The sequence below is a fragment of the Aptenodytes forsteri genome, unplaced genomic scaffold, assembly GCF_000699145.1.
Source record: "Aptenodytes forsteri isolate BGI_AS27 unplaced genomic scaffold, ASM69914v1 Scaffold82, whole genome shotgun sequence".
NCBI lineage: Eukaryota > Metazoa > Chordata > Aves > Sphenisciformes > Spheniscidae > Aptenodytes > Aptenodytes forsteri.
In genome coordinates, this window is record NW_008795490.1 from 13,201,393 (window position 1) to 13,218,543 (window position 17,151).

The 17,151-nt window shown below is 38.6% G+C and overlaps 1 protein-coding gene across 1 annotated transcript in view; it reads right to left on the reverse strand.

The window, feature by feature from the left end:
* LAMA2 (laminin subunit alpha 2) overlaps positions 1 to 17,151 on the reverse strand; it is a 299,682-nt gene that overhangs the window by 12,288 nt on the left and 270,243 nt on the right. The window contains exons 55-61 of the mRNA XM_019472632.1: positions 16,592 to 16,712; positions 14,058 to 14,276; positions 12,647 to 12,795; positions 8,796 to 8,972; positions 7,762 to 7,978; positions 2,415 to 2,527; positions 682 to 871 (exon numbers count right to left, since the gene is read on the reverse strand). Of these exons, the coding sequence (XP_019328177.1) occupies positions 682 to 871; positions 2,415 to 2,527; positions 7,762 to 7,978; positions 8,796 to 8,972; positions 12,647 to 12,795; positions 14,058 to 14,276; positions 16,592 to 16,712 (1,186 nt within the window). The remainder of the gene's footprint in view (positions 1 to 681; positions 872 to 2,414; positions 2,528 to 7,761; positions 7,979 to 8,795; positions 8,973 to 12,646; positions 12,796 to 14,057; positions 14,277 to 16,591; positions 16,713 to 17,151) is intronic.

Sequence of the window (17,151 nt, forward strand, 5' to 3'; positions counted from 1 at the left end):
CCAGAGAGGTGGTGGATGCCCCATCCCTGGAAACATTCCAGGTCAGGTTGGACGGGGCTCTGAGCAACCTGATCTAGTTGAAGATATCCCTGCCCACGGCAGGGGGGTTGGACTAGATGACCTTTAGAGGTCCCTTCCAATCCAAACTATTCTATGATTCTATGATTCTATGATAAATGCTTCCTCTCATAGTCACAGAAGGGACTGCCAAATACATCCATGAGTATCATATTTATTCCCTAATAAACTGAATTAATAATGCAGGGAAGATTTACTTAAATGTTGCTTTTTTTTTTCTTTGTTCTTAGCATTATGGCTGAACAATGACATTATTAATGGTTTTAATGATGTATTCCATCAACATGAACTGACACTCACCTGAGCCCTATTAGGCAGGAAGGAACATTTTCTGCAGTTCCTTACCATACATGGGACATATTCTAAATATGTACAGAAATATGTGTTTCCTGAAGGAGAAATTTCAAAGATCAGCAGTAACTTTTTTGTTATTGGAATGTGTACCGTGTACTTAAGAGTGAATCTGAAAGCACAAATTTTGCAGACTACAGAAAATCCTAGTTGTAAAGTTTAGCTTGTATAGACTACATTTTGCAAATATCTTAAGGCAAAACAAAGCTCTCAGCATTACAAAGCATAATTTAGCATTAGAGACTATTATACCTTGTGCCACTGGCCATCATTTATGTTGTTGGAAATCATTGTGTTGGTGTCTCCACTCCCCAGATCATAGCTGAAGTAAGGCAGTCCATTCTTTATCTGAACTGTAGCAAAATCAGCATGGTTGATGCGGGCCATATAAAACAGCAAGCCAGAATCAGCTGTTGTTCGGACTTCAAATTCAATTGAAAGTCTGAAAATCAAACAGAAAGGAAAACAGAAACAAAGGAAAAGATATTTGGAGTCAGACAGTAGACAAATTTATCTGCTTTACCTTTTTGTGTTCCTCTAACAAAACTTTACAGTTAGTGACCAATTTTACTTGTCCGTCAGGGTTTAAGAAAAAGTAATTTGGTTATAGGTGAATTGCATTTCACACATATCTGATCCCTGACATGTGAGTGTTTGTTAGTCCCTTTACTGTGGAAATACAAAAGTGCAACCTTGGCATAGAATTTCAAGATAAAATTCTCAGCTGCAGCTGTAGTTGCTAGAAAATCTCAGCGCTTGTAAAATTCCAGCGGTGTTATCCGTCATCCACACACATAATGCTCACAAAGAGGAGCGAGCTGTAGTGACAGCTGGCAGATGTTGAGTTTCTAATGAGTTGTATTGCCTGAAGACAGATTGCAAAACTTTTAACGATGCAGAGAGAAGAGTTTACAATCAGGATATAAAACACTTATTCTGATTTCTCCCAACAGAAAATGGGGGTGTGTCTGAGGAGGTCTGCTGACCCCTTGGACAGAACGGTAATGCTGAAAACCTCCCCTACAGCAAAGAACCTGGGAAGAAATGATTTAGATTATCTAGATGCTAAGGTTGTACCGGCAGCAGATCACTAACCTAGCCCAAGCTGAGCTGCAAAGTCGGTACCTGAAAGTAGTTGATAATATAAATGTGAAAAATCATTGCATGAAAATGATCAGGCCAGGATTTTTATTTGAAAAGAAGACAGGCGAGGCTTACATATTTCTTTTAATTATTTTCCTAGTTTTCTAAAATTATCATACGTGAGAGTGTGCAGTACAGCATCTTTATAAGTAAAAATAAGCATGAGGCTGATGGACTTGAAAACTACAAGGCAGCAAAAATGCTTAGTGGTGTGACATGGCACATTTGTTAATGATCATGTGCCATCACAGCAAAAGTGAACAATTAACAAGTTATAGCTTCACAAATCCATTGAAAACAGCTGTATTTTTATAAGCAGCTCTTGGAATTCCTTTGCATATCAACATGTGTATGTATATATTGTTACATGTATATGTATATATTGTTATACTTTCGGAGGGCAATGTTATTTTGCCTGTTTACCGTGCAAGCTTTATCTTAACTATCGGAGAAAAGGGGAAAAAGGGTTTGCTTATTAGAAGAAATTATCAAGTTACTGAACCAAGAAACTTTCTTCCGAAAAAGCAACCTATGAACTCAGTTGCACGACCTAGTTCCATTCTTCAGTTTGTTTTGCTGCAAATCAGTCTAGGATCTGTGTGTGCCCAAACCTTTAAAAAGAGGTAAACTGTTTTTGTAAGAGCTACTTAGGTGGGCACTTCATTGCCTAGATTTCATACTTTAATGCTTTTTATGTTTGCTTAATAAAATGAATTAGCCATGGGATGTGATCTTTCTCAGATTACGCCCATAATTTTGGGAGATGCTTTTAAGAATATTAGGAGGGACATTTTATTTTGACATTATTCCATCAAAACTCATTGCTGAAATAAACAACATACCTGTTTTTCACTTTGGTGTCATCAAATGCCACTGCAATGTGGCTGTTCCTTGAAAGACCAAATTGCTTGCCACCTTCCAAAATGGCTGGTTCTGTGTCAGCAGCACAGGAATCCTGCAAAATATACAGCGACCATACAAACTTCGTATTTTGTATCTATCTTAGCTGTGCACATGCTGGAAGTCTTCCAACTGCTCAGGACTGAGAATATTCCACCTAGTCTAGGCACCGGCCCTGCAATTTTCCAGTGTGTTGATGTCTCATCACACCAGTTAGAGTTATAAACCAGTATGACAGGAACTTGGTGTACAAGCAGAGCTCATTAAGTTGGCTGTAAAAGCAAATAAAAGTAATATATGAACATTGCTGCTTTCATGCCACCAGTAGACATTTACAAGTCTTAAGTGATTTCCAGGCAGCTCAGTGTACTCTTAGCTCACATAACTGAGTTTTACACAGTAGGATGCCCTCTTGCAGAAATGAAGCAAGACTTGAGTTTTAAAGGGATGCTTTGCTGTCGACTTGAAATCTAGTCACCTTGAAAATAATGAGTTAAAAGCAGTTTCGGATCCTGCACCTGTCAACAGGTCCTCCCATTTTACTTCTTTATATTATTTTACAATTGTATTCTCTGTTTAATGTGCTGTTGTTTCCGCTGGTGCTGTTGAAAGGCCCCCCCAAACAATAAGGGAAGCCGAATAACTGATGGATAGAAGTAACAACTGTTAAACCCCCCGAGTAGACACATTACCCAGGGGGTAAAGAAAGAAACCTCTCCCTGTCTGTTCCACTTCTATTAATCTTAAAGTGGTGCAACAATGGAAGGTAAAATATCTTCTGCCCAGTATAATTTCCTCTTTTTAATTTCACCAGGTCTTTTAATCTCTGGCCCTAAAGCTCTTTTATAGGGGTGCCTGGGGCAATGCGAGACCGTGGTAATTACCAGCTCCTACTCATGTCTAGCTTTTGCCTCCCACCGAGAGTATTGTGAAGAAACTACTCAAAGGATCTAACACAACACAGTATCAGGACAATACCGCTGGGAAAAAAACAAACTTTGATAGCTGTGAGCTCTGTTTTTAAGCACTGTGGCTGATATAATTTTGGATTGGCGACAGTCTCTTATTTGAGCCCTGACTCAGCAGGGACCTGCAAAGCACAAGGTGCGGTGCTTTGCTGACAAAGAGCTCTTTCTGTGAAACATGTTGAAAATGTCATGAGTGACTCATCAGGCACTGAGATTTCAGCTGCGAAGAGGAAATTGCTTTCCCCCTCTCGTTTTTTCAGTAGCGTTACATTTTTTGCTTTCACACGTCACAAAAATCTTCACAACAGTATATAGAGCACTTCTAAAAATTACTTTTCCACAATGAATGCTCTGGTTTGAATATGACAGAGTAGAACACCATGCATTACGACAAGTACACATCAATGTGCAATGGAGGGAAAAACTGGGGGAAATTCAGCAGTACCAAACAAAGTTATGAATGTGTGATAGCAGTCTTCCAGTGATCATCAAATAGGAAAAAAAACGTCACAAAAATCTTCACAACAGTATAGAGCACTTCTAAAAATTACTTTTCCACAATGAATGCTCTGGTTTGAATATGACAGAGTAGAACACCATGCATTACGACAAGTACACATCAATGTGCAATGGAGGGAAAAACTGGGGGAAATTCAGCAGTACCAAACAAAGTTATGAATGTGTGATAGCAGTCTTCCAGTGATCATCAAATAGGAAAAAAAAAATCGTATTCCCATAATGCTGGGTAAAGTTTCTAATGATTTTAAGCTTTACAGGTTTATCGAGAAGTTTAACAACTATGTTAATAATAATATTGTGTATATAATACTTTCAATAGCATTTGGGCTTGCTAAAATTTGATGATGGGGACTAACTACTGGTACTGGAACAACAGGAAAGAATTGGAAAATGCACTAACACATACCTTTCTGTGGCACGCTTTTACATATTACATGGTAAAAGGACATATTCTGACAGTAAATTCAATCTTAGGCGGGTATATGTTAGTAAAGGGTCTGGCCCTGACACTTGCTGCTCCCCAGCATCAGCAAACAGTGCAGTTTTTCTTCATCCCAGCAGGAGGACTGTAAGGAAAGGCAAGGAGTGGGGGAGAGTGCCAAACACACCGTGATGGTTGGAATCATAGCAAGCATACACTGATTATTTACTGATAAATACTGATCGATAATAGTGAACATTCATTAGGTTGATGTGGAAATGTCAGTAAAAGGAAAAAAAAAATCAGTAGGACATGCTTAAAAAACTTCCAGGTTTTATTCAAAAGTCTGTGTCTGCTTTCACTTCATCTAAGGACAGCCAGCTTTACAGCCTTCACAAGACTGTGAACTAAGCATGGATCATCAGTCTATATTAAAATATCCCAGCTTTGTTTTTTCAGTAATGGCCTTAAGGTGTCCTGGGTTTAAATCTGGCTGCTTAATAATCTCCTATATTACCTCAGAGCCTCAAGACTGAACTCTTCAGCTGCACTTTACTTCAGTCTTGTCAGATGTCAGGGACTTGACTGGTACATCAAGAAGCTAGGTGTGTATCACAGTGGAAATGAAAAACAGAAAAGCCCACTGGTGGACTGTCACACATTCTCTACAAACAATGCTGTATTAGCAATTACAAAAAAAGTAATTAGGGGAAAAAGGGAGCACCACTGAAGCAGTCCCCACGGTTCACTGAATAGTGTTAATAAAACAATGAAGTAATGCACAGAGAAATAGTGGAAGATACCGTCATGGAGTCAAATGCAGAAGTAATGCGGGCGCTCTTCATTTCAGTGGGAAGCGAATCCTGAGAAGCAGTGAATAACATGAGGCAGAAGCAGCAGTTACCCAATGTTGAGAAACATTTTGGCATCCGTAGCAAGCAGCAGCAGCAGGCTGGTGACCAGTGTATTTCCCAACTGTCCTACTTCTAGATCTTGTCTTGCCTTTAGTAGAGGGTAGGTTTTTTTTTTCATTTGGGATTAAACTCCCCTCCCCTTATAGATCCAGATGGATAATAGAGATAAAAAAGGTCCTAAAAGGACTTAAGTAGAACGGATACCTTATTTAAGCCTAGTACGTGGAAATAATTTTTCTGCTGTATCTTTTCCATATATAGTCCTACACTGAGCTTCTATGTAATCAACTGCCATATGAGTGCTATCTCATTATTAGACGGTAGTTACTTCCTTTGTTGCAACATTCCCCAGGAAGATACTTTGGAGAACTTACTTAGATGTACATAAAAGCTATCCAAAAGCTTGCCTTATTTAAAATACATTCAAGTCTTCAGAATACTAAAATGGTTTCATTTTTTCCAAGAGAGAAACTGGAGTAATGGTGTTTTATTTAGATTTTTATTTTGAACTCCTGTATCACAACTCTAGATATGTGATATACAAAACTCACCTAGTTACAATGGGACTAGTTTCTGGAATTAATGAGTAGATCTATTCCTCTCAATTTTGCTATTTAAAAGTTAGTGCTTAGAGTCTTAGAAAGCGTGCACTTGCTCTCTTATGTGCTTCTGTTTTTTTATTTTGTTTATAATGCTTGATCAAGGGATAATATGACTGCACTCTTTTCACAACAGTGAGCATTAAACTGGATAACTCTTTTTACCTTGCTGTTGCCTGCTTCCTTATCTTTCTATGGTAGCCTTACTATACTGCAATTTGCTTACTTTCAACTCCAAACAGAAAGATGCATGGGAGCCCTCGTGTTACAACTACTCCACCTTGTGGGAATGAATCAAAAATGCTGCCCTAGAGCATTAAAAGGCCGATACATATAATTCTGGGGCTCAGGGCAGGGTAATAACTAAGATGGAGCTTGCCTATCTTGAACCCCAGACTCCCATTTGCAGGTACACAGCATCTGCTGTGGAGACTTTAGTAGTGCCTGGCAAGTCCTAGATAAAGCTGTGCCATGTGTACCTGGCCAATGAAGGTGGCCATGAATCTCAAATATGAAATTAACCTTAACGAGTTAGGGGTTTTGGCCCAATTTTTGTACCCTTTTTTGTAGGAAAACATTGTTAGAAATCCTACCTATGTCCAAGGAAAACCAGATATGAATTCTGAAAATGAGTCAGGTAACAGTGAGTGACTGTGGCAATGAATTCAGGTGCCTTTGTCTCTGACAGACTTACAGCCAAATGAGTCACTGAAAATCACAACTCTTTTTTTTTTTTTTTTTTTTTGCTTCCATGCATTTAATTAATCTTAATATCTGCGTCACACAGAAATATCCAATACAAACAAACTCAGTGTTCTGTAATGCTGTGTCAGTGAGGAAGTGTAAAATGGGAATGAAAGGCGGTTAAAGATCTTATGAAACCAATCTGGAATAAACTGTCAAAATTACTGACTCTTTTGTATTTGATATATATAAAAAGGGAAGTTAGATATTCCAGTTGTTAACTTGTCAAAACTGTCTTACTATGGTAGTGTAAATTATGGTAGTGTAAATAGGCTCCTAACTGGGAAATGTGCAGTCTTTCCACACTGATTGGAAACCTCACCCATACTGAACTATATCCTGAATAAACCTGTGGGCTGTATGCAGGTGTAACAAAATGCAAAGGATTCCCCCCCAAGTATCTTCCAGTGGATATATTATTCAGTTTAATATTCAGATATCTAAACATATCTTTTCTGGACAGTAAAATGTTGCATCAACTTGTAAAACTGCTACACTTGTGACACAAGAAGTTTCTTCTTAAATTTCATTGTATAAGACTGCTTGCCGCTATTTAGCTATTTAAGATTTCCGGCAACAACAGTTGAGCTCAATGTAGTAGTGACTGGGGTTTCAGTTCTTAAGTTCGTAAGTCTCCTGACTAAAGTTATAAAATAGCAGTGGAGGAATTGCCATATCAAACAGACCTCTCTGGTTTACCTGTTTCTTCATCCTGTTACTGACATGGCTGTTATCATGTGCTTCAGAGAACGGCACAAGGAATATCATCGTGAGGTGCATTTCCCATAGGAAAATTTCCCTTCCAACCCTGATCGGATGTTGCTTGGCTTACATCCTGAAGTGCAAGGGTTTAGGGCTAAGCATGCAAGCCAAAGGGAATTCTACTGCTATACCATTCTTTTAATTACTGTTGTGATAATCCAAGCAAATGACATCAGCCAGTTTTCCATGATCCACAGGTTTTACTGACCTGCAACAAGGTGTTCCCTTTACAATATCATGCTGAATTGTTACTGTGCCACTATGTGGCAAATTACTTCATTATTCTTGATGTCTAGCTTTTCAATTTTGCCTGGATAAAGAAATTTTTCAGACTTTACCTGAGTGAAGTGATTTACACTTACAAGTGCTGAAGATAGAGATGGTGTTGGAGGAGGAGGGGAAGCAGGAGGAGTCCTTGGTCTTTCTTTCTCCCCATTAGTGTCTGGTTCAGGTTGGATCACGACTGTTGTGTGGCTTAGTTTATCTTCATCCTCAGGTGGCCTAACCTCTGGTTCTAGAGAGGGACATCGGCCAATATCTGCATTTTCAAAGGACACGGGTTGAGCAAAGTCCATGGGGCTGAGAACACACAAAGAAATTGATGTCTGTTATTAGTTTTTCTGCCTTTTTACCACCCATTTATAAAGAATAGCTATATGCTGCAGTGTCATTCCACTTCACAGGACACAAGAGCCAGGATTCATCCCGTCTGTTTTAGGTACAGAAGTGGGACGCATAAATTAGAGGTGATAGGCACCATTGGCTTTCCTTCCTGCAGTCAGCGCAGAGAGACAGGCATCCTCTTTGGCAAGCTTTACCAGCCTAGGTAGGCTGAATCACACTGCGGAGAAGTCCTTCTCTCTGATGTACACTGATGGAGTGTGGGGTGATGAGATCCTAATTTAGGTACTTCAGTTATGTGAAAGAAAGATTTAGACGGGAACTTTCTATAGAGATTTTACTTTGTTCACCATTCCCGTTCTTTTTACTTAAATGTTCCTCCCAGATTACTGCAGCATGCGCTTTCCACAAAGCAAATTAATTCCCATGGTGGTTCTCAGAATTTGTATACTCTTGGAGGTCAGCCTTACTTAAAATAAAGTGTTATAGTACACCATATCACTGAGGCAAGTCTTACTGCAGCATTATGGTTGAATTTCTCTGATTTTATGGGTAAATAGACAGTTGTTGGCTTGTCTGTAAAACAGTTCATTAATTGCATAGCCTATGGAGCATATATTGTAGACAAAAACAGGAAGGGCATATTAAGAAAACAGATCATATTCTAGGATTTGCTGTTAGTATGATTCCTTGCAATAAAGAATTTTCTTTTGGCAGCCAAGGTAGTTAACCAGACCTCATTAACTGGACATTTGTTGGCATCGGTGAGACTTACGTGGCATTAATGACAAGATTCCATATACAGCCCTCAAATGGTGGTATGTTTCTGAGAGGTGCAGTCTGAAACTGAGAAGAAGTACCCCCCACAAAGAGTTTCTTAACAGAGATGGGCTGGTCTGTTGGCAATCTCCGAGTCTGGCCTTTGTCTTCATCTACTTGAACAGTGAACATCCTGCGAAAAAGATTTGAAAGCAAAGAAATACATATTTTACTCTGGTTATTACTTGTATTGAAATCACCACTTTGCAGGCCCCATTTACTCCTACACCAGCTATAACACTGAGCAACCCAAATTACGTAATTAGCAGCTCACATTAAATGCATATTAACCACTAGAAGGTTTTCAGCTACTGCTGCGCTTCCTTGGTAGCTCTCTGACAGAGCTTAGCAAAGCCGTGCTGCGGAGAGGCGGTTTGTAGTATGGCAACACTGACTTGGTAAGGGCCCAGCCTGCTGCACTGTGATGGTAGGTATAATCATCCAGTGCTCAGCAGGATGGGAACAGCATGGGGTCACATTTTGTCTGGGCTCCCTATTTCCTGGTTTGTACAAGTTATTATCTTCTTGCAGGGGGACAAACACTGCTACAGACTGCTCTGATTGCAGAATCAACCACAGATACATACTGTAGACTTTTTAAAAGATCTGGTAGCTTTCTTCTGTGGGAGACAGCAGAGTAGGAAAATTGCTGATTGTTCACCATGTACTGATACAAGTGCTATAATTCATTCTCACGGGTAATGCACATGCTACAAGCTAAAGACAAAGCAGTCCCGTGGAAGATACTGTTAAGGTTGAACAGAGGAAGGTAGAAGCCTCTGAAGCACAGCACCACTGGCTGACCAAGCCAAGTCAAAGCATGGGAAAATGAGCGAAGAGGAAAGGGGTAAATATGGTGAAGGGCATTATTCTGGTAAAAGCAAGAATCCAAATGTGAGAGAAAAGCTGACTGCTCTCACCTGTCAAAGCTACTGAGATGCAAATGTTGCGGGTTTGTACCACGTTTACAAGGAAACATTGTAAAGGGGACAGAAAGTGAAAAACCAGTTTGCCAAGCCACACGTTGCATTTACTGAGAAAGCAGCATTAATGTAAGGGCTGTTGAATTGAGAGACAGTGGATTATTTTGATGGGTAACATATATAACAAGGTATAGCAACAAGAGTCAATTATTTAACTGCTGTCTTTGGGACAATTTACCATTGACGAAACATAGAAAATCTTCAACTTCTGAACAAATCCAGCTCAAAGTGAGCTGAGTTGCAAGGATGGATAAGAACGTCAGCGTTTTTGAAGGTGAATGTAGAATGCTAGTTGGCATAATTTCTTTATGTTGTTAGACTATATTTAATAGAGTTTAGCCAGGAGAGAATCAGGACCACAAAAAAAGCTGTATGTGTCTCTGGTAAACTCTGGTATGATTTATGAAGTGCAGTTTTTATTTCAAATATCTTACAGTCATGCTAAAGACCAGGACCTAACTATTCAAGCATCTTTGACTACAATTAGTTATCTAAACCCAAGTTGGGTATCTGTAAGTAAGTAGCTTGATTTTTCAGAATTACTGAGCATCCTGACGACATATCAGAAACAATCAGTTTCTGGCAAATAACCTCACTTTTTTCAACTGCAAAATTATATTGAACTCCAATACTCTTCCTTAACAATGATTACAAATGTTAGCAACTGAATATTGAAAATGTTTATTGACAAGAGGCCAGTTTTCATATGTAAAACGCTTGGCTTTGTTATTACACAAGTCCTAGACAGAACTGGATAGCGACTTAAGCACCTGAATTAGATGTTGTACTACATGCAAAATGTCCAATTTCCTCATAGTTTTGGATGGATTCTTTTGATCTAGAAAGCTGTAGAGTAAGAAAGTGATTCATTTTTCAAAGGGTTGGAGGAAGTGGGTATTAAAAGACTTATCTTTTGGGATAATCTCTGGGATTTCCCCAGACCCTTCAGCAGTGGAAACAGGAGAGAGATTTCTCTGAGGGCAGTTCAGAGCAACAGATTAATTTAGGTTCTGTGAAGTGTCCCAGAGAGAGCACTTCTCTCCACTGCCTTCAGAGGCAGCGTAGGCAAATCAGACTGTCAAGACTCAAGTTATCCTTTGTGCTGCTGCATGTTAGCCATGGCTACTGATTGTCAATATTTTCATCAGCATGCAATATTTCATCTCATCTTTAGCCATTACCATAGTAAACATTTTGGCTCCAAGCAGAACCATACAATGATGTGCATTAGCCTTCAACAGTATCCTATAATTACCTTGGAAGAGAAAGTACATACTTTGCAATTATATGGACAATTATCTCTCTGAAGTGTTTTCAAAGGGTGTTCCTCATATTTAGTCAAATAAAGCTTGAGTTTGTGACGAGCAAAGGAGGGGTTAATCTTAATTTATATCTTTTTACATCCATTTCAGGTTACAGAAACTGCAGAGTTCAGACAATTTGTTTTGTAACAGAACTACTTTGAAAGCACAGAGGTTTCATCTGAACAAGCATCATCACTGGATGGCATTGTACAGCAATTGTGTCTTGATGTACTCTCACAGGTCAAGCTACTGTACTTGCTATAACACTGCATAAAAGAAATTTCTTTGTTGTTTAGAGCTTCTTATTATCATCTGCATATTTGTGTTCTGTCACAGTGACACAAAATGTTTCACAAAATGCAGTCATCCATTTCCAAAATAACTTTTTCTCAAAGAATTTACAGTTTTACCTCGAACTAGTCATTGAAGCTGGGGAGAGATACTGTCTGAGGGCATTATTTACAAGGGTTTTTTTAACGGTACAATAGAAATTCAGTCAGAAAATTATACTGACAAAGGACAAAGCAAAGCAAAGCAAATTACAGAGAGGACAGAAGGGCACCCCGGGACCAGACAGACAGGAATTGTTGCTCAAGAAGGCTGCAGCATTGTGGGGGTAAGGGGGTGAAGCCTGGTGTTCAGTGTGTTTGGATAAGCACATTTTGTAACATGCTGGATGTCACATCTTCTTTCTGATTTTTTTTTTTTAAAACAGAACAACATTGTGCACAGTGCACTAATCCACTGAATGTCTGTACAGTATGTACACATTTGTATGTCCAAATGTCCACAACAAACCCTACTTGGAACAAAGGCTATTCCAGGCCATAAATAGTACTGTCTGCCTGAGTCCTACACACTACAGTAGTGCTGTTTCTAACCACTTTCTGAATGGTGAAGTGTAATTAGCATTTTTTACAATGTCTGAGAAAGGGCAAAGGAATTTAAGTGAAATTCTGTTTAAAACAACATGGTCTGAGAAGGACTGCAATGGCTTTCCAGCAATAAGAGTGACTGCCATTTACCTGGGACTGTGTGTCTTCATTGTTTTACCATATTTCACTGGGCACCACCTTAACCCCATGTATATACACCAGCACATGGCATCTCAAAAAGGCTACAGGCTGCTGTGCTGTTGCTGTTTATATACTTTGAAAATGGTCTTTTTCTACATGTCTTGAAAAGGTGATTTACTGCACTGCAGCAGTATTTCTCATCCACAAATTTGATTAATAAAATATATTTGCCAAGAACCAGAAGGTTAAGATGCCAATTCAGACAAATGCAGGTCTCTGGAGAAACAGGCTGATAGCCTAGGAAAGCATGTAAACTCAGCTCTGCAGAATAATAAACACTGTCAGAAACTAACTTCTAAAAATTTTTGGATAAGGACGGAATTACACTAAATTCTTTGCCTCAGCAGAAGCATTTACATGGGTTGCTAAAGACATCGGTACATTTGCTTTGTTGAATTAGCTGTGCTGTGTGGTCTGTAGTAACAAATACTAGGTATTTGTTACCCTTTAGCTCGTTCTATCCGGATGGAGTGTGCTCTGCCGTCGTGAAACTCGCCAGCTTCTGGTTTGATGGTGATTCTGTGGGGATCCCGTACCCCAGTGGAGATATGTACTTCTAGTCGACCTCTGTTCAGGAACACTGCATAGTAGGCCTGCAACGTATATGTTGGTATAAGAAGGTAATTTACATTTGGAAAGAAATTATTTCACTTAGTTTTACATTAGTGCGTATGTTTTATTTTCTTACACCAGTTTTTGATTTGCTCACCATAGACAAGATACTGTAGTTTCAGTTCTGCTGCTGCTGCTGCTACATTCAGACTCTTGTATTTTTGTAATGAGGAATGGGTAAAATGAGGTCATGCTGGAAAGCCTCATCAAAAGATCTAACTCTCTGCATACCTATTTGCAGGGAAGGATGGAGACTTCTAACCTACAATTCTTCTGATTTTTGCTGTCACAAGGCCTGGTCTTAAACCCATCAAGCCCTGAATACCATTGATCTCAGCATGAGTTCTGCATTTGGAGGGCTGGCAAATCACACTAGTAGTTACTCTAGCAACCAATATCATGTTGTAGCGGATTTCACGATCTAACCTCCAGTTACTATAGCAATGAGTGTCATGCTCACTTCTGTGACCTGAAGAGCTGGGTAATGATAAAGGAGCCCCTACCCTGAAGTTAATGTCATGTGGGTGAGCCATTAAAATGTGCTGTCCCTGGAGCGTGTTCCTCCAGGTCACCGAGAGCTCTCTTTCAAAACAGGCAGGAAGGAGAATAATGAAATATCATTTTCCAGAAGTCCTGAACAAAGAAAGCACCAAAATATCCTGTTTATCTCTGTTGTAGTATGTCTGTCTGTGAGGTTTTAGTTAATCACGATTTGAATAATTTCTAACAGCAATCACACTTTTACCAGTTAGTCACTTGGACTCTGTAGGTACTTCCTCTGAACAGACTGACTCTACCCTCTTCTTCAGAAAGGATTTATACTGCAGATTTGTATTTTATGGGAGAACATGAGAGGTTGGAGCACTCTTAAGTCTTATATCCCACAGCAGTGATCCCAAACAAGGGGCTTATCAGAATGAGTGAAGGGCAGTATTCTCTAATATTTCGGTTTGATGAAGAAAACAACACGGAAGCGTCTGTATGATAGAAAAACAAATCTGTTCTTGTTTAGCAACAAGCAATGGATGCCTTACTGTAAATCTTTAAGAGAAACAGTTACTCCAATGCAAAAAACCAATTCTGAGCCTCTATCAGATTCTCCATCAGATAAAGGATAACATTAGAAATAATTTATTCCCTAGCACTGAAAGTATAAAAATCTGACAGTGTCTTGAAACAAACCAAGTGGAAGAAGTTCAGTAAAATTGTGGGTTTTCTTTATCTTTTGCTAGGTTCCTCGTACCTGTCCCGTCTGTCTGCGCTTTCTCCTCAGAGGGGCAGCTTTCCTCCCAGTGTACCTGCGCTTTCTCCTGGGGGGGACAACTGTGCCACTTGTGCCAAACAAGATGATCCCAGACTCATTCTTGGTGCTGAAGGAGAGGTTGATTTCTGTGCCCACGTCAAAGGAGACAGGCTGCAGTTCCACAAAACCTGGCTTGGGGAAGCTAACCGTATAAATGTTCTGTAGGAAGAAGAGGACAGGAAAGTGCATTAGTAGGATTAAAAGTAAGAGTATGAACATGCAGAAAGATTTCTTAACTAAAATAATAAACTATGTAAATAGAAGTAGTGTGAAGAGATGGAAAGTAGTAATAAACATTAAGCAATTTACTTCTTGAAGTGTTGTGCAAACACTAATTTACCTGTTTACATCTGGCATCATTAGAGTATTTCTGGAATCCTGTCTTACAGGAAGGCAAACTTCCAGTCTTATTTCGGCATATCCTCTTGGATTAAAAATAGCTTCTCGCAGGTGGTTTTTTATACTATTCTTTTCCATTGAGTTAATACAGTGGTTAATACAGTGGGATTTTGCTTTTAAATCAATACAACAGATAACAACAGCCAATACGAACATGAACTAGATTCTATTATTTCTCAAATGTGCCTAGAAAATACTTTCCATTAATCGGTCATTATTACTTCATCATTATTGCTTCACTAAGCACCACTGCTTTCTTGATGACTCCGGCTCATAAATGAAGCACTCGTTGCGCATGGCCCAGCTCTTTGGGCATTGGTAGCCATTAACACAATTTAAAGAGTAGAATATGTAATCAAATAATAAATCAGTGCATAGTCCTGAAGATTTTCTGTAATCACTGCCAATTCTTGTATTCTTCCAGCCGGGGAAGACCGGTCTATAGAAACAGTGACTTTTTCTAAAATAACTCAGCATTTTTTCAGTACAGTAGAACTGTTTTCAGGTATAGAGATAATAGATTATGCTAGATAAAATCATTGCTGATGATGTTCACCTTTCTCTGAAATCTGAGGGCATTTAAATAATTGAGCGTATGTCCAGTCTTTATCTTTTGCTTTTACTTCACTTCTTTTTAATTATCCTACATATCCTGTTTTGTACAATTAGGATATTTTATGTAATTCCTCAACGGAATGGTTAATCCAATTAAGTTTTCAAATTCTGAAACCTCAAGAGTTACAAAATAACATGAAAAACAATGGTCTTTCTAAGATTCATAGCAACAGAAGAAAATCAACACAACTATCCTTCTTTCCTGTTCAGGAAAGAATCTACCATAAATGCAAACAAATATGAACTTCTGTAGAAAATTTTTGCTGAACCCAAATTTGTAAGATTTAAAAGCATTTGAGCAATCTGGTTGTTTACAGTTTAGCTTTGTCACAAACCTGAAAACTTAAAAAAGGACATCTCATGACAGATCCATCTGGCCTAATATCCTGTCTGAGAGTCCTATTGTTGTGTACTTTTTTGCTCTGATGAAGGCCAGAGATAGAAGCGATAAAGACAGCAGAAGAGGGTACTCATCTTTATTTTGGCCTGGCTAGATTCCAGTCACCATTCAACGGAAATTTTCAATGTTTTGGAGAAAAATGTTTGGACAGCATCTGTTTTACAACAACTCATTTGGATTTGCTGTAGTGGTATCTGATATGGAACTCTAGATCATACATCTGCTTGCAAAACTATCTTAAATAGCATACATTTCCAGGGAAGAAATACAAACTATTTACTGGGAGACAAACATCACTGGAAATATTTTTTTACATATGAAGACTCTTCTTTTCCATGAAAAATTACTGTAGTCTCTCTCAAACTTAGGATCAGATTCCTTGAATTTTATATGCATTGAAAGCCTGTTAATTAGAAGCAGCAACAATTGAAAACTTGAGTTGTATTTAAATTTAAAATAATGATACAAACTTTGCACATTCTTAGTGATCAGTAAGAAATGTGCCTTCCAGCTCAGTGGTAGCTCATAACAGTAAGTGCTCTACAGTTCCTATCCTAAAGGTGACTTTGTTTAAGTTGCCCCCAAATATACTGTGATTTTCGAAGTAGCTCATGTTTTCTGTAGTGAATGATTTTATAATAACAATTTAAAAAAAAATAATTTAAATCCTTGGATTTTATGTGCATCAAAATTTTTTAAGGTTTTTGCAATATTGTCAATGCCTAATTCTGTCCTCATTAATGTCAATAATTCCCACTTTAGTCAGCTGAAACAAAGCTAGACCGTTGCTAAGCATTTCAGAAAATCCTACCCTTTAGGGATAGGGATATCACAACTCTCCAGGGATACTGTCCAAGAAGTTAGGATCTGGAAAACTGGTCTACTTGCTGATCAGACTCATTCATCTTTCCTTCTCTTAAATATAATTGTTCTGATTTTCAGGTTAGATCCCTATGTGTGTCTGAATATGCCTTATACAATTAACATGTTATGCCATAAAATCAGGAACCAGAAAACATTTATACCCATTAAGACCAAAATACATGGAAGTCAGACTAACCTCTAGTGTGCATCCTTTGGTTAGACCAACAAAATCAGGACTACTCAATATATTATACGGTGTCCTTGAAATTTCGATCTCTTTGAGGCAACCTGTATATTTCTTTAAGTTCACTTCAGGCCTAAAAAAAATTTAGAAGTACAATGTATTTTCAAAAATATAGTTTAGGTAGAACACAGTCAGCCAGACACACACATATGCACTTTCAGATGCACAGATGCTTGTTTGTTTTTTTTTTAAATACACACATACACTCAAATGAATACATCTTGCCTTCTACCACCTATCAGCACATACTGCACTCTGCCTTCCATCACTCAAAGGCGTAACAGTAGATTAATCTCATCTCCAATTGACAAGTCTTTTTTTTTTTTTTTTTGTAAAGGAGTGCTGTCACCTTCGGTGTTTAAATGCAGTGAGCTATGAAATAAGTAAGTAGTTGGTCCTTAGGCAAAGCAGAAAGATGCAAGCTAGGAAATCATAACAATAAGGAGAGACCTTAACTGGAAGACAGATGTTTCATTCTTCTTTTTGCATGCTAGATCCTAATGAAAGAGGAA